Here is a 24,690-nt window from a genome sequence, read left to right on the forward strand (position 1 = left end):
CTCATCTAAGTTATAGTTCTGTCTTTTCATTTTTATAGGTTTTTGGTGTGGTGACCTTTTTACAGATAATACAGTCATAGCCTCTCTTACTTCTGGTGTCTGCCCCTCCTTGTGGCTGAAGTTGGTATGGGAGGGCTCACTCTAGGTTTCCTGATGGGAGGGGCTGATGCCTGCCCACTGGTAGGTGGAGCTGATTCTAATCCCTCTGGTGGGTGGGGCTTTGTCTCTGGGGGAGATTAGAGGTGGTTGTGTGCCTGGGGCAGCTTTAGGCAGCATGTTTACTGATCAGCGGGACTGTGATCCCACTGGATTGTTGTTTGGCCTGGGGCTTCTCAGCACTGATGAGTGGGGCCATATTTTCCCAAAATGGCCACCTCCAGAGAAAGGTATGCTGATGAATACTCCCAAGAGCTTTGCTTCCAATGTCCTTCTGCCAGAACAAGCCACATTCATCCCTGGTTTCCCACGAGGTCCTCCAGGAACTACAGTCAGTTTTGACCCAGATTCCTATGGAGCCTTCGCTTTGCCCTGGGACCCAGTGCATGTGAAAGTCTGTGTGCATCTTTTAAGAATGGGGTCTCCATTTCCCCCAGTTCCATGGAGCTCCTGTGCACAAACCCCACTGGCTTTCAATGCCAGATGCTCTGGGGGCTCTTTCTCCCAGTGCCAGATCCCCACAAGTGGGAGTTTGATGTGGGGTTCAGAACTCTCACTCCTGTAGGCAAGTCTCTGTGAACCAGTTACTTTCCAGTCTGTGGGGCTTCCCACCAGGGAGGTATGGGGTTGCTTATATCATGTAATCACCCCTCCTACCTCTTGATGTGGCCTCCTCTTTGTCTTCTGGAGTAGGATATCTTTTTGAAAGTTTCTGGTCCTTTTGGTTGAAGATTGCTCAGCATTTGGTTGTAGATTTTGTTGTTTTTAGGAGAGAAGTTGAGCTCCAGTCCTTCTATTCTGCCATAGAAGTGGATAGAGTACCAATCCTCTGGTACTCTGAAAAAAATAATTTTTTTTCTAGCTTAAAACTTGTCAGTGTAATGTTATACACGTGGTAGGGTCTTTGTATTCAGGAGTGCTTAAGTCCTGTCCCATCTTCAACCATGTGGTTTTAAAGTAAATAAAATTCTGCAGTTTATCTTTATCATCAATAGAACTAGAGGAACATTACATTTTGGGTTGTGCTGCACATTAGATGATATAATAGGGAGTTCCCATTGTGGCATAGTGGGTTAAGAACCTGAATTATCATCTGTGAGGATTTCGGTTTGATACCTGGCCTTGCTCAGTAAGTGTTTCCACAACCTCAGGTATAGTTTACAGATGTGGCTTGGATATAATGTTGCTCTGGCTGTGGCACAGGCAGGAAGCTGCAGATCTGATTCAAACCCTAACCCAGGAACTTCTATATGCCACAGGTGCAGCCATAAAAATATATTAATTAAAAATGTATTGTATTATTAAATTGTAATTGTCAATGCAATAAATGAGTTACCTTCTACCATGAACAGATACTGGGGATATAGCAGGTATGCCACAGATATATTCCCCATCAAGGGAGAATATACATATTAGACAAGTAATTCCAAGGTGGTGGTTGTTTGTACTAGAACTAATAGAAGAGTTAGCATCACTAGCATCATCAGTATTATTTGAAACCTAGATCAGGGGAGCAATTTTGGGGTGAGAATTAAACCTATTTTACATCCAAAAGTCATTTTTATTTATGGATTTTCCATTGAATTTATAAGTGACCTACAAATATAGCAGAGACTGAAACAATACTTTCAGTGTGGCCTTGCCTTCTCTGCCTGAGTCATGTGAACATTTGTGGTATAGGACTGGACATCTGTAGTAGCTTGCTGTAATTGTCCAATTTCTCTCTACATGAGTTTGTACAGGCCACCTAATTAGGTCCTTAAAATCTTTTGTGCTTAAAATATCTTGCTTAGATGAATTTCAGCATTTCAATGGGTCATATTTCATGTATGGTATGCAACCTCAATGTTAGAATTTCAAATAATCTACAGTAAATTTTCAAATCAAAATCATAACTTAGTTGCTTTGAAATTTCTTTACTTGACCTCAGATGACATCCTACCAAGGAACACAGAATCACTTTAGTACTAGCTTAATGCTGGAAACTTGGATTATAAATCCAATTCTTAGAAACAAACAATGAAACATAGTTCAAACCGAAACTAATTTGAAAAAGTTTGGTATGTGTATTATTTATATATAGCATCTCATATTATAAATTATAGTACCTCTCCTTATCTGCAGTTTCACTTTCCTCAGTTTTACTTACTTTAGTCAGCTGCAGTCTGAAAATATTAAATGGAAATTTCCACAATTAAACAATTTAGAAGTTTTAAGTTGTGCCCTGTTCTATGAACTTGATGAGTGTCATACCACCACACTCCATTCTACCCCGGATTATGAACTTTGACATCATCTGTTCCTGACATCAAACCATTGACATTGTCATATCTCAATGATCCAAGATCACCCAAAGACATATCTTCAGAGTTCAATAGTAGCTGTCATGCACCTCACTTCATGTTGCCACATAGATAATTTATCACACATTTACAATAAAAAGGGAGGGTACAGTGTTTGAGACAGACCACACTTAGATAAGTCTTATTACTGTGTATTGTTATAATTACTGTATTTTACCATTAATTTTAGCTATTAATCTCATTCTGTGCCTAAATTTGTAAATTAAACTTTATTATATGTAGGTATGTAGAGGAAAAAATAAACATAGTATACATAGAATTCAGCATCAACCTGGGGGGGGGAAATGTCTTCAAAGCATTAGCTGTGGGGAAGGGAGCTACTGCATATCAAAATGACAAAAAATCCTTTTATATCTGTGGAATAACTTTTTTCTTCTTCTATTCTTTAACAACCATGGTTTTCACAATGTTTTTCCATATATTGATCATAAATTTGATTTAAGTTTATTTAAATAAATATTTATTGAGATTATTATATGAAATCAAGCTAGTAGTAAAAATATAAATGTCAATACAATATGCATTTCTTCTTTACAAGGGCCTTATAACAGGATAGTAACACATGTCCCCAAATAATCATTTAAAATAATGCTAGGGGAGTTCCCGTCTTGGCACAGTGGTTAACGAATCCGACTGGGAACCATGAGGTTGCGGGTTCGATCCCTGCCCTTGCTCAGTGGGTTAATGATCCGGCGTTGCCGTGAGCTGTGGTGTAGGTTGCAGATGTGGCTCGGATCCCACGTTGCTGTGGCTCTGGCGTAGGCTGGCAGCTACAGCTCCGATTAGACCCCTAGCCTGGGAACCTCCCATATGCCACAGGAGCAGCCCAAGAAATGGCAAAAAGACAAAAAAAAAAAAAAAAAAAAAAAAAATGCTAGGAAGGAATACTATACAGCTATGAAAATTACTAAGAACTATCTATATGCAGCTGGAGAAAGAGCTCAATGATATATTGTGTAGCATATTTTTTTATCTCACAAAAACAGAAATGAGAATATATGTACATATTTGTTTATATTAAAAATTTGAAGAATTAACCCAAAAGTCATTATTTGTGGAAAAAGAGGAAATTGTTGAATGTAGAAATAAATGAGATTTTGTAAATATACTTATTTCATAAATGTATCCCTAATACAATGTAAATACTTCATAAGAATATAAAAGTAAATTAAATTTAAAAATAAATTTCTAAAAGATAGAAATAAAAGCAAGCAAAAAATGTGCTTAAATTAATGAGTTGGTGGCATAATTACACAGAAACCATCAAAAATGACTTCAAAAAAACAGTCATCTAGGTGTACATTCCTGGAAAAATATACATTAATAAAAAACTGCTTCCAAAATACGTTAAACAGTGTAATTTTCAGGAATCATATTGTTGGTAATAATTTTAGTATTGTTATATATTTTTAAAATTTTGTTATAAATAGCTTCTTACACATTTTTACAACTTTGTTGAGGTATAATTTACTTATAATAACCTGTATAAACTTAAACAGAACTGATTAAATGTTGATACATGTATATACACATGGAAACATCACCACATCAAGAAAATGAACATATACATGACCCCCAAATTTCTTCTGTTCCCTTGTACTCTCTCTTACACATATCTATATGGCTCCTTCCAATCACAAGGAAATACAGATCTACTTTTTACCATTACAGACAAGTTTGTATTATAAAACATTTTTAATAAATTAAATCATGCATTATACACTCGACATTTTGTGGAGGCAGTGGAGAATAACTAGCTTCCTTCGCTCAGCATAATCATTGTAAGATTCATATATGTTGTAGTATGTATCAATGGCTCATTCACTTTTATTGTTGAGTAGTGTTCTATTGTGTGGCTACAACACAACTTATTTATCCTTCATCTGTTGTTGAACCTTTGGTTTGAATATAGTTTTTTGTTATTATAAAAAATCTGCTATGATAATTAAGGTACAAGTCTTCACGAAAACACATGCTTTATTTTCTCTTAGGTAAATACTTAGGGGTGGTATGACTGGGTCATATAGTTGTTATATATTTAAGTTTTTAAGAAACCAATTTCTTGTTTCTCAAAGCAGTTATATATATTATATTCCCACCAGCAATGTAGGAGATCTAATTCCTCCAAATCCTCACCACCTGACATGTTCAATTTTTTTAATTTTAGCAATTCTAGTAAGTATGTTGTGGTATCTCACTATGGTTTTAATTAGCATTTTCCTAATGAACAATTCCCTCGGAAAATCTCTTCAGTGTCTCTGTTTGCTTTTGGCAAGTAGGCCTAAAGTATATTTGAGTACTTGCATGTAATGACTAACTAATTCTTTTAACATATCTATGATCAGTGTTAATATAATTAATATGATTTAAAACATAATGGTAGCAGATTCTGATGGCATTCCATATATAGGACTATTTTTTCTAAGTGTAATAACACAGAAAACACCTCCATATAGGCTAGTGCTGTAAAAAATAACTGATTCTCCTTGTGGTGGATCTCATAGTTCTCATTTACCTTAGCTAGTGTCCGACGGAAACTTTGCAGATGTCCTGAGGCTTTCTTCCTACATACTTAAGAAGAAATAAGACTCCCATGTCAATGCCATTTTACTAACTAAATCTATCCAATGCAAGGATATTAGAAAAATGAAAAAGAAAACAAAACAGTAATAAAAAATAGGTAATGCAAGACACTAAAGTGAGAAATAAGATAATAAAAGAGAATAAAAGGTAGAGTAAGTTAAAATGGTGATAAAAAGAGTGAAAATAGTAAATAAAATATAAAAAAGGAATACAATAGAGAAAAGAAAAGTCAAAGCGTGTGGGCATGAGAACTTTTAAGAATCTGGCAGAGCCAATTGATGAGGACCCCTGGAAGAGAGTGGCCTGGCATAAAGAGAAGAGTGCAAGTGCAGTATGCAATGAAATCCTTTCACATACTATCCATGCGTACTTGAGTCAATAGCCAAAATCCCTTGAGTCTCAAATTTTACTTCTGAATAATAGGAAAATTATATATGTTCCAGATGACTGTTATGAAGATTAAGAAAACTGCAATAAGTTATGTAGAAGATCTTGGTGCTGTGTCATTATGTTCTCTAATCTATGCTAGATGATCTATTAGGAAAATCTTAGAGCTTAGGAAAGAAAGAAGAGAATCAACTGGCAGAAAAATTTGAGTTGAAATGGGTTGAGCAAAAGCAGCAATTTATTCATGTCTTACAAACATGATCTTACAAACATCATACAGAGCTGGCACAAAAGAACAGACATCATCTCATATACCATGCTTCCTTCCAAATCACTTCTAAGTTACAACATCAGAACAAATCAGTTATTGAGTTACACAATTTTTCAAACATGGATACCTCTCCATTAGGGAGGTTAGCTTGGCTAATCAGACAAACAATGAATTTACATGTTTAATACAGTGCAGAACTTGTAACAGAAGTCAAGATATTCACATTGATATTGTAATACAATATTAAAACAGTACAATTTTTCAGAAGATGATGGGATCACATATGTCCCTGCCTGCTTCAATTCCTTAATAGTTTTCATCTTTCCTTCTTACAACAGTTGCAAATAGTTTTACTCAATTTTAACACTGAAAAACACTTTAAATTTTAAAAAGTAAAAATTATTTACAAATTAGTTATTATAATTTTATAAGTATTTGTTGTTGGTTTTGTTGTTCTACTTAAAAAAAAAAAAAAAATCACCCTCCTCCAGTGACCATACTTTGCTTGGTACCATCATTAACTTCTGGCAGCTGTGAAGGATACTTAGGATTGACTCTTTACAACATTTTAGAGCTCCAAAATATATTATTTTCCATGGATCATGATACCAAATATACATACATAAAAAGGCCATTTGATTTCCCCAAACCATATACTGACTTTAGTTCATTTCATACTGCTTTGACAGAAATGCTGAGTGGACCAAGATGCTGTGAGATGACTGTGAAGGCATGAAGACAATGATTGGGGAATATTCTTGTTTAATCCCCAAATCATCATAAAGCACAAAAAAGAAGGTTGATTTCAATCTTTGTATATAGAACGTAAAACATTTTCTTTACATTAGGCATAGTCATAAAAAGCATGTATAAGTTGTTTTGAAAATGCATTGTCATAGATTTTAACAAACACTGTGATATCAAACACATTCTCAAAAACTGCTAAAGCACTGACACAAAACCTGACTCAAAATGTAAATTTTTCAGTAGACTTCATTTCTAACTTGCATATTTAAAATTCAACTGCACCCAAGTTTCACTCATACTTTTCTAAAAACTCAAATACAGAGATATTACATCAAGTTAATTCTTTCCAAATAATCAAATAATCTAAGTTTTTAATGAATTTCAGAGCCCCGGCACTAGAAAGCATACAAGACAGACACACACCTATAAACTGGTCCAAGGACAACAGCTCAAGGGAAATTAGCCTAGAAAAGATAGTGAAACATACTTTGCTGTGCTAATTTGACAGCCTAAATATATTGTGTATGAACATATGTAAAGTACATTAGGCTTACCATATAACTATTTTTTATTAGTTTCTTTGTTTAAGTAACACTTCCTATCCAGCAGTGTTAAAAACCTCACAAATTTTTTTCTTCATTTATTTTCAAATAGTAGCTTAGTTCTTTCTAGGGGAGAACAAGCTAAATGAAGACTTTGTTATCCATGCCCTCTCTGTTTAAGGATAATCTTGAATGTATACTTGCACACTATACATATTTCCAATAAGAAAACTGCATTTATAACTGTATTTCTAGCTGAAGTTTCTTTACGCACTAGCTAACTCAACAACTTCACAAAAGTATATAGATCTTTCTTAGGCCACACTGAAACTTGTGACAGGTGGTGAGTAATTCAAAGCCATGGTTCTTATGTGAGGTTATATTTTACATTTTGACTCACGAGTAAACTTGGGGGGATCATATTTCAGCTACAGTGTTCTCAAATCAGCCCTTTGATAAAATGATTTCTCATCTTGTTGAATTTTTTTTAACAACAAATCTAAGTTACTTATGATAAAATTGTGCCAAATAATTACAAACCAAAGAGAAATAACCATATACTTTTATATGCAGGACAACTGTTTGCATATGACATAATTAATAAAACAAACTAGGGAACATGTTTTTAATATATTTGGATTTAAAGAAAAATTTATTTCCCCTCTTGAAAAACAAGGAGTGAATTTTCATAAGAGAAGTCATGCTTTTCATTTCTAAATCCTTACAGTCACACTGATTTACAATGACTTGTTCCAATGAGATCATCACTTTCTAAACTACATCCATAACTTGAGACTGCAGGGGCAGTATTCACAAAATGCTTGACTGTTCTTATATCTGTCCCTGGTAACCTGTAGCGGAAATTGAATGTCTTGTTAAAATTTATCCAACTTCTCTAATAAAAAGGAAATTATCATGATGCACATTTGCAATTACTTTCTGGTCTGATAATTCATTTCTAACAATAACATCAAAAGCTTGTTTTAACAAGCTTACAATTACTTATCAGAAAAAAAAAAAAAGAAAACTTCTCCTTACTTAGTAAAAATCAGTAAGTTCCAACTCATCATGGCTAGAATGCTAACCATCACAGAGCATATGCCACTTGGCGATTTGTCTCCTGGGATAGTCACAGATCTCCTTCCAGTGCTCACCACTGGCTCCTTCTGCTGCTGCACCCAGGACTAACCGCCCTATCACCTCATTTCGTGATCCCCTTTCAGAATCTAAAACCAGAAATTCAACACTTATCTCTTCAAGACCCTCACAAGGAATATCAAAGACAAAAAGTTCATTGAACACTGCGTTGGGGGTGCATTTCTTCACGTGAGTCTTCTTTTTGGAGATTCTCTTTTTGGCATAGTACAGGTTCACTTTAACATAGGGATCTGCAATGATAAGCCATAGGCATTATACTGAGAGAACTTGGCAGGAAAGCTGATTTCAAGGTAACAGTCCCCTTAGAGATGACTGCATAGCAATAAAATGTGAGTCAACAAATTGAAAATAAGTAAGAATGTACAACATTAGAGAAAATAGGATGAGGAAGAACTGTAATGGCAAGATGAAGAGATAACATAAAGAAGAAAAGAAAATATTCTAATGACACATTTTATAACTAATAACTCATTCCAGAGAATGGAATAGAAGAAAAAAGTGTTACACAATATCATAATCATAAATCTTTCTACTTCTCTGAACTTGGGTCACTTTCTCTTTTGAATGGGTAAATGGGCATTTAGAATTCATATGGCAATGCCTTTTTTAGCTTTAACTTTTTGGGGTTCTTAATCACTTGCTGTGTTTATCTCCTGTTACCCAGCATTGATCTTCCCTGGGTTACTTGCATCCTTTGGTCATGCTACTTTACTATAATTTTAATTATATCGTGTTGCCTCTTTCTGATTGTATAAATTCATTTTAGCTTCCTAACCTAAACAGTTAGGATCATGTTTTCAACATCCATTATCTAATAACTACCACTACTACTAATGATAACATTAGATTACATTTAATGAAATATATATATTTCCAGTTTTCACAATCCCCTTCAACTTAAGTGCTGTTATGTTCAGTTTGTATAGAGTTTAAGAAATGTACCCAAGGTCACTATACTAAGTAATGGAAGGGTTAAGATTTGAACTCAGATCATTTTAAGCTGTAGATAATATTTTCTTTCTCTTTGTGCTGCACAATAAAGTACTTTATTGGTAAAAATTAGACACAAAACAAATTTTTAAAACAGATATGTGAATAATTAAAGGAAAGGTAATAAAAATAATAGAAGTGTAAGGGTTGTCAGGCTCATTTAAAATACAAAAATTCAGAACTTTTCCAAAAGTTTAATTTTATATTCATCACTGTGTCTCTGGCAATGGCTTGACTTCTGCATTTATCAATGCTTTATGCTTCAACTCCATTCAATCTGATATTTGCCATGTACTTGCTTAGATCTTAGAACTGTGTAGTTTTCTTCTTTTTGCTGATGGCATTGGGTCACACTACTACTCTATAAAGTTATAAGCAGGAAGACAATCGCCCTGTTCATGATTGTGAAAAAATGGTAATGAAAATCATAGTCCAATATTAGTTAAGTACTTTGCCCAATATATTACTCATATATATACTGAGCCTGAGTTTTTCAAAAGCGTTCTTACCTGAAAGTCCAGCAACATCAGATTTAGGCAGGTGCCGAGCTTTTAAAACAACCACAGTGAGAGTATTTGTGGTGGACTGGTAGCAGAGCGAGATCAATAACTCACCCCGTCCTGAAGATTTCTAAACAGAAGAGAGATGTGATATAAATATTTTTATTATTATTTATCTTTGAAATTTACACTTATAGAAACATTTTAAATCAATGTGAAAACATAATTATTTAAGTATAATTTTTATATTTATTTTTACTTTAATATGCTGAAGAATCAAAGAATAAAAGCTTTTGTGCAGTACCATCACCTCCTAAAAGCAACTGCCTGCCATCTTGTGGACTTTTTTAGGTACTACAGAATATTAAGAGTTGTAATGAATTAACCATACCCATTACTAGAAATGTTTTAAAGGGGGATATTTAGAATCTGGCTTATGCAGAGTTATTTACAGATTTTTCTTTTTAATTAAATATCCATTTTTAAGTCATTAATAGTTAGAAAATTGTCTAATCATTTGAATGTATCTGTATATGGCAAAGTGACTCATGCTAAGTTTGATTTGATTTCAAATGCTTTAGCACAGACATTATTAGAATTTGAGTTCAGAAAAACTGAAGTTTATTCTGACTCTCACAATTCTCTTGGCCCAGAAGGCTAATGGAGTTAAATTTTTCTTCCCCATCCCACACCCAAAGTCCTCCTCTAATCTAACTCAGAAATTTTAATGCTTTGCCTTTGAATAGTATCATAGACTTTTTCTTTTCATAATACAGATCTTATTTTTACTTTAACATTAGATAACCAAAAATTCAACATATATGTTCTAACCAAAAAGTGACAAAAACTAAACTTGGGACTTGATTTTGATATCATATGAATAATGGCTGGACAGAGCTCCTAAAATATCAATATATACATATATAAAAGGTGATATGGGGTAACTAAATGAATAAGCATTCCAATAAGAATAAGAACAAGGAACAAATCTTCATTCCCATTGTGTCACTACACAATAAGATGTCCTGGGCTAATTAATATTTCTGGATCTTGACTTTCATTAATTTTAATAGACAAAGAGGAGGATGTGGTCAAAAAAATGTTTATGATAGTCTACAAAATTATTCCTTGTAGACACAAGTTATTCTGAAATACCACAACTGGAATCAGATGAGTTCCATATTTAAGTTGAAAATATAATTAAATTTAATTAATTCATGTCTTATTTTCTAATAATCCTAGAACTACAAAAGTAACATAACTACAAAGGTTGTTGTTATACAGCATAAATGTGGACATTTATAATTCAATATGATTCAATGTCTCCTTTTAAGAAGCAATTCTAGGACTTCCCATTATGGCTCAGTGGAAACAAATCTGAGTAGTATCCTTGATGATGCAGGTTCATTCCTTGGCCTTGCTCAGTGGGTTAAGGATCTGGTGTTGCTGTGAGCTGTGGTGTAGGCCAGTGGCTACAGCTCTGATTTGACCCTAGCCTGGGAACCTCCATATGCCACAGGTGCAGCCCTAAAACAACAACATCAAAATAAATAAATTAAAAGCAGTTCTATGAAAAGACAATATAACTTCAAATACTAAGGATGAATTGAATTAATTTTCAATTTCAAATTCAATTATGCCGACATTGGAACATATTTTTTAACTTAAGTGTAAGAAAAATTTGCCTGTATTTTATTGTAAGTGGCAGTTTTAGTCATATTTGTGATAGAAATTAACAAAAATATTTATAGATTGTTAAATAAATCCATAAAAAGTTCTTATTTATTTTGTATAATTAAGACACTTTAAGCATTTCAGTTGCGGATTAAATTTTCATTTATCTCTTCTATTCCTCTGCTCCCTCTTTGATTATTATTAATCAATCATTAAACAATAAAAATGATATGTACAAGACATTATTTTAATAAAAATTCCCTATATACAAAACAGCTTGTTTATAAATATGTTAAGCAATAAAACTGAATTTACCCTAACATTTCTCTTGATAATCTCTCTGTTCATTAACATTTTTCCATCAGTTAATTCAATTCCTGCAAGAGGAATAAAGACTTCTCCAATGACATCATCTCTTGAAAACCTATCAAAACTCAAGATTGTGAAGTGCAAGGCCAACTCTTGGATCTGGGTATAGGGGATCCCATAGAATGTAAAGGTCTCATCAAAAGCTGGATCCAAGGTCTTTCTCAGAACTCTGGTTTTCACTTTATGCTTCTTCTCTGGGAGAATCATCATTTTGATGTATGGATCAGAGGTCATTGATTGCTCATCCATGGCTGGCAAACCACGGGCTTCCTTGATATTTACCACAAATGCTTTCTTCTCAAAGTTGTACTCTAAGGAGAAGAAGAGGGTTCCAAGTTTCTCTTGTTTTTCATCTGAAGTAAGAGAAGTGCTGGACTTTAAACTATCAGGAGAAATTATCTCTTTTTCCCCTTCTGGAAAGAGCTTTGGGGTCACATTCTCCAAATCAGAAGGGCTGCCAGCTTTGAGGTTTGTTTTGGGAAAATTTCCATTTAGATCTCTCTTCTCAAGGTCGAGATGTAATAAATTCTTTGGCACAGCTGGTTTATTCTTTACTTGAGTTTTCTCATCTGCCCCAAAGTTCTTTTTGCTATTTAGGTTTTCAGGGTAAATATCAACTCCCTTTAGCACATGCACAAACTTATATGGAGGAGTCTTAGACTTGGATGATTTTCTCTGACAGCAGATCCATGCAAACAAAGAGACTGTGAAGACCAGGCCAAATGCACTGAAGATCCCCACCACTGTGGGGATTTCATCTGAAAAATCAAATAACCAATAACATGAATTAAAAGACCAGAAATGAAGCAGCCTATTTGAAAAGCATCCTAAAGCTGGCAATTGCTACAGGCTGCACAGACTGAATTGCATTCCAGCTGTTCCGGGTGAGCTATTTACCTATTTTGCATCACTTTCAGGAATAAACATATATGTAACATGTAGAAAATAAATTCAATATGATATACAGTCCTTCATGGTAGTAGTTTTTCACAAATAAAATGAAAAGATGAAATTGGGCCTGGGACAGGGATGGAGTGTTGCTAAAAGAACTGACCTATCTTTGTTTTCTCAAACAACATGAATCAACTACAGCATGATGGGTCAGTACTAATTTTATTATATTTTCATTGACATTTTGATGCTTTCCAGAAGCATCAATTCTTACGGACTATCAAAATCTAAATGTACATTCTTCAATTACTGACAAAAATGATGGAATATCTGCAATTGTCACAAATTCATTAGTAATTTCCATCCCAATCACAAAACAGTGGTAAAAGAAATGTACACATATTAGGAAAAAAGAACAAAAAAGGTGAACAGGATATTAATATAGAACTTGTGACACTAGGAACTCCCATGCCAATCCAATATTCTTCAAACAAACACTGTTATCCAAAGTAAAAAACAATTACCTAAGTAAGAAAAAAAATAATGGTTATAAATGAATCATCATTCCTTAATATGCAGAAGAGTGAGTAGAGATAATTTAGAGTTTGATTTTATCCATAACTGATTTTTTTAGCATATTTCCCCACGGCAAATGGTAATCAAATTGAAATTGGCATTCTTTCCTTGAATGAAGGCACATTAAATTACTGACATTAGGTAACATTGATTACGCATGAAGTTGAGCATGTTCCACATGTAAGTATATTTCTCCAAATTATTCTGTAAATAATTAGTAACACTGTACAAGTAAAAGCAGTATTACTATGCCCGAACACAGTGCATCAATTGAGTCAATGTTTAATATAATCAAAGAGAAATTAACTAATATAATATCTGCCTTTAAATCCATTCCAATCTATTTTTATCACAAATAATTATAATAAAGTTAAAAGTCCCATTAGGAAATGGTTAAGACTCCTTTAACTCACTCCGAAGGAACAGTCTTTTGTTATTCCCAATCCCATCCCCCCAAAGCTTCTACCTATCTACTTTAGTCACAAAACATTATTCAAAGAATTTAACATTAAGAAATGACAAATAAGAGAAGAAATATCTAAGAAGATAAAAAGAACCAAACGAAACCATAAAAAAGTTCTGTAGTTTAATTAAGAAACTATATTAGTTAAAGGTGAGAAAAAAAACCCTGAATTCCCCAGATAGAAAAAGCAGTGAATGCTACAGAAAAGGAAGGGGGTGAGACCTAAAGATGATCAACTAAACTTGGTACTAGCTTTGCAGTTTTCCCCTCTATTTAAGTCTTTGTGGGGATGAAAACAAAACAAACAAACAAACAAACAAGAAACCCTTCTGGACTTTCAAATAATCACAGGCCAGGGAGCAAAAGAAAAGTCATGAATTAAGGCACTTATTTAGCCAATGCAAGAAGAACAATAAAGGGAATAGATTTTTTTTTCTAAATAGGCTGATAGCCCACACTAGAACATATTTTTCACTAGAATAGTCTCTGAAAATTCTTCAATATTTGAAAATTTCTGACTTTCAAATAAGAAATTAGGAATATATATCACAATATATAAACTTAATCACTCAAATGGAAAACTGTGAAAGAAACACATTTCTGAATATAATACCACAAAATGTATCTATTTAATATTCCTGTCAAATGACAAAATATTCAATATAATATAGAAAGCCTCACCTGCTCCCTACATTTTCTTTACTGATAAGGTCCTAAGCTTTGAGAGCAAAGATCTCAGTTATTTTACTGAGTTTAATAACAAACTTTATAAATTCCCTGATATATCTGAATACATGTAAGGTAAAACTCTGATCTCTTGCCTTTGGAATATAATGGAACCTAAAAAATACTACTTTTATACTTGAAGAAGTACATCTGATTTTATTTACTGAAAGAGAGAGGGAGAGCAATCATGCCAAAAATCTGGTACAAGAAAGGGAAATTGAATAGGAAAATATAAATTCTAATTATAATTTTCAGTAGCTTTTAGCTAACTGACCTTCAATATTTCCCTTATCTCTCTGGTTTCTGGTTACTTCACCTGTGAAATGGAATGGACTCAACTAGCTCATTTCAAATATCCCTTTAACCCTAGCATCATAGGATTCTGCGTCTTTCACTAGCAACATATTTCAAGGATACAAGAAAAACATAGCAGAGGGGGAAAAAATACTTTACGGTACACTCTGCAGTAAAATATACATTATAAACGTCCAACATTCAAGTTATTTTATACCGAGATCAAACCCTTATATAATCACAGAAACATTTGGCTTCCCCAATAAGTTAGATATACATTTACATACAAATAAAAATCACCTACAGAATTAATGAAACCAGCAAGCAAACAGACCCCCTTTTTTTTTCTACTAAGTGTGTGCTGCAATTTATAGGGCTACTTGAATGATTAGGGACTTCTTAGATGTAAACCGCCCCAGTAGAATGCATTTTTAAGGGAAAAGGTATCAAGGAAGGGAGAAACCAAAGACAAGCTAGATTGTTGTTTACAGTTCTCATTTTCCTTTCAGAATAACTACCTCGGAAATCTATATTCAACACCCCGCAGAAACACACACGCATACACATACACAGACACACAGCCCACCTCGCCATGGATCAGTCAGGGAACAACCTCAGTTGTAAGTTGAAAAACTTGCTTACCAAATTCTTCCCGGCTGTTAGTGATCGGAGCCATTTTTTTTTGCTGCGTGTTCTGTCCGAGGTGCTGAACGGAAACTCCCTAGCTTGGTTCACTTGCCTGGATCTGAAGCGCTGGCTTTTCCTAGTGCTGAAAACAACAGCGCAGAGCTCCAGGGACCTAAGACTGGAATGGGGAGGAGACAAAGAGGGAGGTCCACTCGCCTACGCACAGTGATTTGCTACCAATGTTCCTGTTTTGGCTCTTCAGAGAAGCTGTCTCCGAGACTCTAGACGTGGCTGAAACCCGAATTGACGCAATTCTGACGCTATAGGGTTGAAATCAGCACATGTCTCCCTTTCCTCCTCCCTCCAAACCTCTCCTCTCCCTTTCCTTCTTTCTTCCTCTCTTCCCCCCCCCCCCCGCCCTGAGAATTCAACACACATTCATCAATTATTTTAACTGTTGGACTACTGGAGATTAGTTTGATGTTCTGTTGGGGCTCAGAGGCACAAGAGATGAGTCCCAAAACTCATCGCTCTTATTTTCTAATATAAAATCTTCTAATCATCTAGATTAGTAAAAATGAGCCTGTGTTATCAGGATAATGCAATTTACAGAGACAATTTAAGGGAAGAATAAGAAGAGGAAAAATTCTGCATCAAGATCCATTGTAAAATGCAAAACTATGTTTTCTTTATAAATTTTTATTTGATATAGTATAGCTATGTTTAAAAAATTCACTGCACATTGATCCATTTTAAATAAAATAAGTTCACTATAATTATAATTTACTTTCTAATAAATTATGAGTCTAAACATGCTGACGCTGTTTTTCCATCTATTTGTTAGCTCTCTTCCTTTAATATCTGACATTTGACCAGTCAAATTACTTAGAAACAGATGGGAATAATCCCTTCTGTATTTAGACTCAATCTCAGCTATGATTTTGCATCAAATGAGACTGCTTTTGGAATGACATTTCTTGTTAAAGGTCCATACTTCCAATAGGTTTTTACAAAATAGTTACAAGAATCATACAAAAATCTAAAAATGCATTCATAATTATTGGTTATTTTCAAAGAAAAATTATTTTTTATGATATTCCTGGGACTGGGGAATTGGGAAATTATGGTTTCAGATTCTGATTAATTTTAATCTGAGTGGGCCTTTTTAAAAGAATAAATTTAAAAAAATGTTTAGCAGTTTAACAAAGAGAATTCACGCTATAACTGCAACTTTCAATTATTGCTCCACAAAGAATCCCTTTGCTCTGGAGCTCAGTGAGCAAGTGGCATTCAGTATGTGCTGGGATTGGGGAGGAGTGAGTACTGGGTGAGTCTCAGAAAGCTCTTGTACAAGTGGCAGGTTTCTGCACATTGGCAAGCAGCTGTTCTGAGCATCAGGACTGTCTAGGGAGAAATTGGCTTCAGTCTTTTGCATCATGGAAAATTTTATAAACCTAAGACCCTTTTCTTTCCCTTTCTACTCACTCCCATCTACTTTGCATTTTAGCATTCTTCTAATAGATTTTTTAACCCCATATATTCCTGCTATGAAATCATACAAAGTTACTGTATTTAATGTTTCCATTGGCAAAATCTGTATTTGTGTCCTTATCCTTCCATTTCATTCAGATTACTTACTTCTTTAATTATACAGGCACTTGGTGGCCTTGTCCCTAGGAATATATTTCCATTAGATAGATGGAAGAGACAGTGGCATTTATTTGTGATACACATCACAAATAAACAAAATATATCATGTGAGGTTTTCTAAAATACATTTTTGGAGTTCCCATTGAGATTCAGTGGTTAATGAACCCAACTAGTATCCATTAGGATGTGGGTTCAAACCCTGGCCTTGCCTGGTGGGTTAAGGATCTGGTGTTGTGGTGTAGGTCGCAGATGAGTCTTGGATCCTGTGTGGCTGTGGCATAGGCCAGTGGCTACAGATCTGATTTGACCCCTAGCCTGGGAACCTCCATATTCCACAGGTACAGCCCTAAAAATACCAAAAAAAACACCATTTTCTAGCTAAGTTATAGCTAACATATGATTACATTCACTTGTCATTAACATAATAACTTATGTATGTATTCTACATAAATTAATATCTGGTTAGTTTTACCTGTAGGTGGTAAAACACTGTCATCCAAAACTAATCTAGATTATTTAAACTTTGTTTCTACCGAACTCCACCCTACCCTGGGCTGTCTCATTTCTAATGACATATCGTAATAAAACATGGTAATCTCACCCAGAGCTAATGATATTGTGGATGTAGTAACTCTTTCATTGTTTGCTTTAAAAGCAAACTGAAAACAAAAGTTATTAATTAAAATGTCAGAGTTTTCCTCATTTTCATTTGAAGAATAGCATATTATTCATTATCTAATCTCTTTAGACAAGCCAGCAGCACCAGATGAGGGGTGGGAAGCTGACCCAAAGTAAAATAAAAACCTGTAACTGTCTTATGATTGAGAGTGTGACCCTACCACACACATTTTTCTCTCTAGATCCAGCAAACGAGTAATCAATTTGCTGACGTAAACAATATCACTTCTGTGGCAGAGATTTGGGAGGAGGGGTTGTTGCTAGGTAACCACCTTATTGCCACTCAAAAGACACAGCCTCAAGTAAGTTCCTGGGAAACATAGACCTGTCTATACAAGTGCCAGTGTTTACTTCATAATGATTCTTTGTCTGTTGAAGTGAATCAATGTTTATTTCTAATTGCAAATATGTATATATACTTTGAGAAACAGTGAACAGAATGCTTGAACTCAATTTGGCTTTAAGAAATCTAGTCAATTTTAACAACTTTTAAATTTTAAATAACTATATTTTAAATAACCATATTAGTATATTTGACCATTTCATTTATTTTGTTGATTTTAATTAAAATATAGTTTAATTTATAACTTACATGGTTTATTAATTATATAATTTAGTCTATATTTTCTCCATTCCTTTCCCTAAAAATATTATTGGTGGATATGTTTGAGTATCATGCTAAGCAAAAGAAAATTTCAAAAGGTTTTGAAATGTTGCATTGATCTACAATATTCAGTAATCTTTAGTAATACCCAGATTTGTAATACAAAGACATTTTACTTGTATGCAGGTCAAATAGAATGAAGTATCTGATAATGGATAATTGCTTTAATGTCCCTTATCATTTTATTAAGAATGCTTGCTCTAATGTTAATGAAAGAAATTCCTATTACAAGCACACTTAAGTCAAAATCCTATAGGAGAAATGCTTTCCTGATTGGTATCAAGAAATCCTTCCACTATGCACCCTTTTTATGTTTGCTTTTCTTCAAACTATTCAGCACTTACTATATGCCAACTTAAACTGGGCTTTGATGGCCCATGAATGAAAAATTCATTAGCTTAAACAACCAAAAAGGCTTGTAATATTCTTTCCTTTATTCTTTTATTTTCTTTATTTTAGCTCATATTTATTAAACATATTAGTACCACCTAGGTTTTTCCTAAGTAGGGGATTTATATTAGTCAAGATGATAAATATGATCCTTGGCCACATGAAGCATATAAACTATAGGAGAAATAGTCCTTTCTTTAGAACCGCAAAGAAAATTTTCAGATTATAATTGTATTTCTTTTACTAGTTACTTGCTACCAAGCTTTGTCAGAACTGTTCCATAGTCATCAGCTTCTATCCCACTGAGTCCGTCTTTATTGATCCTCTTCCTCATAACTGCAGAGTCATGATTATTCTTACACTCAGATTGCATTTTTCCACCTCCTATGACTATCTGTATACTCTATCTCATTTAAGAGTCAGCTAAGGTTTCCTTTACATATGAAGTTTCTGACTTACTAGCACTCATGGATTTATTATGATTTAGATTTTTATAACACTCTGTCTAGTGAAATACTTTAAGTCACTTTGACTTGGTTACATGGTTACAATTCCTACAAAAAGATAAACCAAAGGCCTTTATTAATGCTCACCCCAAATACTCCACAAGTTTCACATTTGTTTATGATCTTCTTGAAAGCAATTTTTCTCGGCATTTTATTTTCACATTCTTGGCTTTTTTTTAAATTGTGGTCATTGAAACAACTTCTCCAATTCTTGGAGAATTAGTCCTCTGTCAAGAATTTGTCCCGGAGCCATTTTAGAAGTTTACTTGTTTCCCTTTACCTTGACGTATTTCTTGGTATCTCCTTACAACATGGCCATCTTCCCTATTCCAAGTTATCCCTAAGTGAAACTTATCATAGCCTTCTTTTAACTATATGTGTACTTTATAAATATATATATATATATATATATATATTTACATGCACACACTTTCAAAAAGCAGTAATAAGACTCATTTGACATCTCAACATACATGACAAAAGTCTGAAGACAATTGAATAACTTTAAATGGTAAAGGATAATTGTCAATCTAGAATTTCGAACTAGTAAAAATCAAGGTGAAAGAAAGAAATTTCTAGAAAAGCAGAAGCTGAGAGAATTCATTGCCAGCAAATGTTAACTAAGTGAAGGAAAATGATCACAGACCAAAACACTGAAATGCAAATAAAACAGAAAACACAGAAAGTATGTGTCTAAGTATAAATAATATTAAAAACATAAAAATGTGTTGTTATAGCTAAAATATATGTAGAACTGCAGTGTATGGCTAATGATGAATCAAAGATTAAGAGGGAATAAGTTGAGTTATAATGTTTTAAATTTGGTGAATAGTAATAGTAATAATTTATAGTTAACTTTTAATTTCCAGGGAAACTTTAAACCAATATCAAGGGGCAAATGTCCTTAATAGATTAGAAACTATCAAAAACTAATAAAAAGTAAAAAGAAAAAGGAGAGAGAGAAAAAAAAAGTGGTTCAGTAGAATAAAAATGACAATTTGGAGAATAGCAACACAAAGATATAATTACACAAACTGAAATGGAATAAATACTCCTACTAAAATTGGGGGGATTATCAGAGTTGAATAAAATGAACAAACCCAACTTACCATTCTCTGATGCTTACCAGAGAAAAAATTTAAAAATACAGAAAACACCAAAGAAGAATGGAAAATGTTTGTCCTATACACCAAGATAAAGCTGGTATATATTCATTTTTTTACTTAATCTACTTTGAATAAGTAGATTTCTAAAATGTACATGGAAGATAATAAAGGGTACTTTAAAATGAATACCAGGAAAATGTAAAACTTTTAAAATTCTGTGTTCATTAATACAGCTTCAAAATATATAAAGCCTGATTTGGTAGAACTATATGGGAAATAGACAAATCCACATCATAGAGGAAACTTTTTTCAAAACTTTCCATGACTGATAGAAGCAAACAAAAGTCAATACAGATACATAGTCTCTAAATAAAAGAATAAATCTTAACTTATTAACAAATACCTAATTTACATGTAAGTATGAAATATTTAGTAAAAGGGTCATGATGTGACCATTAAACAAGTTTCAAAACCCACTCTCACCACTGTTATTCAACATAGTACTGGAAGTCCTAGCCACAGCAATCAGACAAACAAAAGAAATAAAAGGCATCCAAATAGGAAGAGAAGAGATAAAACTGTCACTGTATGCAGATGACATGACACTATATATAGAAAAACCTAAGGACTCAACCTCAAAACTACTTGAACTGATCAACAAATTCAGCAAAGTAGCAGGATATATGATTAACATTCAGAAATCAGTCACATTTCTGTATACTAACAATGAAATATTAGAAAAGGAATACAAAAATACAATACATTTTAAAATTGCACGCCAAAAATCAAATATCTGGGAATACACCTGACCAAGGAGATAAAGGACTTATATGCTTGGAACTATAAAACATTAATCAAGAAAATTTAAGTAGATGGAAAGATATCCCATGCTCCTGGGTTGGAAAAATTAATATTGCAAAAATGCCCAAACTACCCAAAGCAATCTACAGATTCAATGCAATTCCTATCAAATTACCCATGACATTTTTCACAGAACTAGAACAAAAAATCCAAAAATTTATATGGAACCACAAACAACCCAGAATTGCTAAAGCAATACTGAGGGGAAAAAAAAAAAGCAGGAGGCATAACTCTCCCAGACTTCAGGCAATATTACAGAGCCACAGTCATCAAGACAGTGTGGTATGGGTAAAAAAAAAAAAAAAAAGATATACAGACAAATGGAACAGAAAAGAGAACCCAAAAATAAACCCTGACACCTATGGTCAATTCATCTTTAACAAAAGAGGCAAGAACACAAAATGGGAAAAAGACAGTCTTTTCCGCAAGGATTGCTGGGAAACCTGGACAGCTGCATGCAAATCAATGAAACTAGAACACACCCTCACATCATGCACCAAAATAAATTCAAAATGGCTGAAAGACTTAAACATAAGACAAGACACCATCAACTCCTGGAAGAGAACATAGGCAAAACATTCTCTGACATCAACCTTACAAATGTTTTCTCACATTGGTCTCCCAAAGCAACAGAAATAAGAGCAAAAATAAACAAATGGGAACTAATCCAGCTGACAAGCTTTTGCACAGCAAAGGAAACCCAAAATAAACCAAAAAGACAACTTACAGAATGGGAGAAAATAGTTTCAAATGATGCAACTGACAATAGCTTAATATCTAAAATATACAAACAATTTGGCAAAAAAGCCAACAACCCAATTGAAAAATGGGCAAAAGACATTTTGAATAGACATTTCTCCAAGGAAGATATACAGGTGGCCAACAAGCACATGACAAAATGCTCACCATCCCTGACTATTAGAGAAATACAGTTCAAAACTACCATGAGATACCACCTCACACCAGTCAAAATGGCCATCATTAATAAGTCCACACATAACAAATGCTGGAGTGGTGTGGATAAAAAGGAACCCTCCTGCACTACTTGTGGGAATGTAAACTGGTACATCCACTATGGAGAACAGTATGGGGGTACCTTAGAAATCTATACATAGAACTACCACATTACCCAGCAATCCCACTCTTGGGCATATATCTGGACAAAACTTTCCTTGAAAAGGACACATGCACCTGCATGTTCATTGCAGTACTACTCAGAGTAGCCAAGACATGGAAAAAACCCAAATGTCCATCCACAGATGATCGGATTAGGAAGATGTGGTGTGTATGTACACACACACACACACACGCACGCACGTGCGCGTGCACGCACACATGGAGTACTACTCAGCCATAAAAAAGAACAATATAATGCCATTTGCAGCAACATGGATGGAACTAGAAACTCTCATACTGAGTGAAGTAAGTCAGAAATAGGAAGACAAATACCATATGATATCACTTATATCTGGAATTTAATATATAGCACAAATGAGCCTTTCCACAGCAAAGAAAATCAAGGACTTGGAAAATAGACTTGTGGTTGTAAAGGGGGAGGGGGAAGGAGTGGGATGGATGGGGTGCTTTGGGGTAATAGATGCAGACTATTGCCATTGGAATGTATTAACAATGAGATCCTGCTGTGCAGCAATGGGAACTATGTCTGGTCACTTATGATGGAGCATGATAAAGTGAGAAAAAAGAATGTATACATGTGTGTGTAACTGGGTCACCTTACTAAACAGTAGAAAATTGACAGAACACTGTAAACCAGCTATAATGGGAAAAAATAAAAATCATAAAAAAACCAAAATAATTCCATTTGTTTTCTAACCACAGAGACCTTATGTAGGAAGAGTACAGACCTAGCTAGAAAACCTCCTTTTACTTGAAAACTAAGCAAAAACATATAAATAACCCATGGGTCATAGAAGAAATCTCAATAGAAATTAGGAAAAAAGTGTGAACTGAATGATAATGATATGTCATATTAAATTCTCTGGAAGGCAGCTTGGAATGTGCTGAGAAAGTATGTGGTCTTAAATGAATATACTAGAACAGAAAGATTTTGGAAAACAATAATTTAGTTATATTGGAAAAAATGTAGAAAATAAAAGGAAATTTTATGTAAAGAGTGTTGAGAAGGAAAAATGACAGAAAAATAATACAATTTCAGAAAACACTACAAATTTCTTTACAAATTTCTGTAAAGAAATCAGCAAATGTAATATAATTTCAGAAAATTAATTTTATTGGTAATTTCTGGCAATATTAAGAAGGAACAAAGGGAAACAAAAATTACAAATGATTCAACAGAATAAAGAAGCCAACCATAGAGCAGGATTTATATAATATATTTATAATGCATATTTCTGATATAGGAATTGTATCTAGACATGTAAAGAAAAATCTAATTATAAAAGACCTATATTCCAATTAAAAAAGAACAAAAGCCCTTTTATAGACACTTCACTAAGAAAAATATATCAAAAAAAGAAAAATATATCAAGGCTAATGATCAATAAAAAAAAGATTTGCAGCAAAATTCATCCGATAAATACAAATAAAAATTCCCACAAGGGATAGTACTACATACCCACTAAAGTCATAAAAAGGTAGGGGAAGATAGATACAAAATGTTAGTTAGAATATTGGGTAATATGGAATCATATTCATTGCTTTTGGCTTTTACATTGTTCCAAATATTTTGGAAAACTTTTTGATAATATTTACTGAAGCAGAAGGTTAAATTCTAAACTGAAATTACAACATGCAACTACAAGAATGTTCATAGCAGCATGAATTGCATTAGCCAAAAATTAGAAAGAAATCATCTTTCCTGTCAATACTAAATTGATTAAATATATACTGGAGTGCTATAAAAAATTAAAAAAGAGAACAAAATACTGTTATATATAACAAGGGCAAATCTCAAAATCATAATATTTAATGAAAGAAACCTGATAGAAAAGAGTAAATACATAAGACCCACTTATTTAGGAGTTCCCATCGTGGTGCTGCAGAAACGAGTCTGACTAGGAACCATGAGGTTGCAGATTTGACCCCTGGCCCCACTCAGTGGGTTAAGGATCTTGTGTTGCTTTGAGCTATGGTGTAGGTTGCAGACATGGCACGGATCTGGCATTGCTGTGGCTGTGGCATAGGGTGGCAGCTACAGCGCCGATTGGACTCCTAAGCTGGGAACCTCCATATGCCATGGGTGCAGCCCTAAAAAGACAACAAAGACCAAAAAAATCCATTTATTTAAATGAAAAAAAATTGAAAATTACTCAATATTACTAGAAGTCATGTTGTGATTATATAGGAGGCAATAACTGAGATGAAGCACAGTACAAATTTCTGGGTCATTATTATTCTATATCTTGATCTTGGCAGTAGGAGCTGCTATTTTTTTTTCAATTGAGTTTTTTGGTTATAATCTCTGTAATATTTTGTATATATGTTATAGGTCAAAAGTTTACTCAAAACTGTATGTGTGTTACATATTCTACAAGGGT

The 24,690-nt window shown here is 33.8% G+C and overlaps 1 protein-coding gene across 1 annotated transcript; it reads right to left on the reverse strand.

Annotated features, from left to right (window-relative positions):
* Nucleotides 5,698-15,708, reverse strand: SYT4 (synaptotagmin 4). The gene is made up of 4 exons (XM_021096335.1): nt 15,333-15,708; nt 11,687-12,498; nt 9,707-9,827; nt 5,698-8,437 (listed from the first exon to the last, which is right to left on the reverse strand). Exons 1-4 carry the CDS (start codon nt 15,364-15,366, stop codon nt 8,130-8,132), a joined length of 1,275 nt encoding a protein of 424 aa, XP_020951994.1. The 5' UTR covers nt 15,367-15,708; the 3' UTR covers nt 5,698-8,129.

The sequence above is a fragment of the Sus scrofa genome, chromosome 6, assembly GCF_000003025.6.
Source record: "Sus scrofa isolate TJ Tabasco breed Duroc chromosome 6, Sscrofa11.1, whole genome shotgun sequence".
Lineage (NCBI taxonomy): Eukaryota > Metazoa > Chordata > Mammalia > Artiodactyla > Suidae > Sus > Sus scrofa.

Excerpts from the sequence above, each read along its gene's own strand:
- SYT4 (XM_021096335.1), bottom strand. The coding sequence starts at position 15,366 with ATGGCTCCGATCACTAACAGCCGGGAAGAATTTG. Across the intron at positions 9,828-11,686 it reads TTATCAAGAGAAATGTTAGG|AAATCTTCAGGACGGGGTGA; the intron begins GTAAATTCAGTT and ends TCTTCTGTTTAG. Across the intron at positions 8,438-9,706 it reads TGATGTTGCTGGACTTTCAG|ATCCCTATGTTAAAGTGAAC; the intron begins GTAAGAACGCTT and ends TTATCATTGCAG.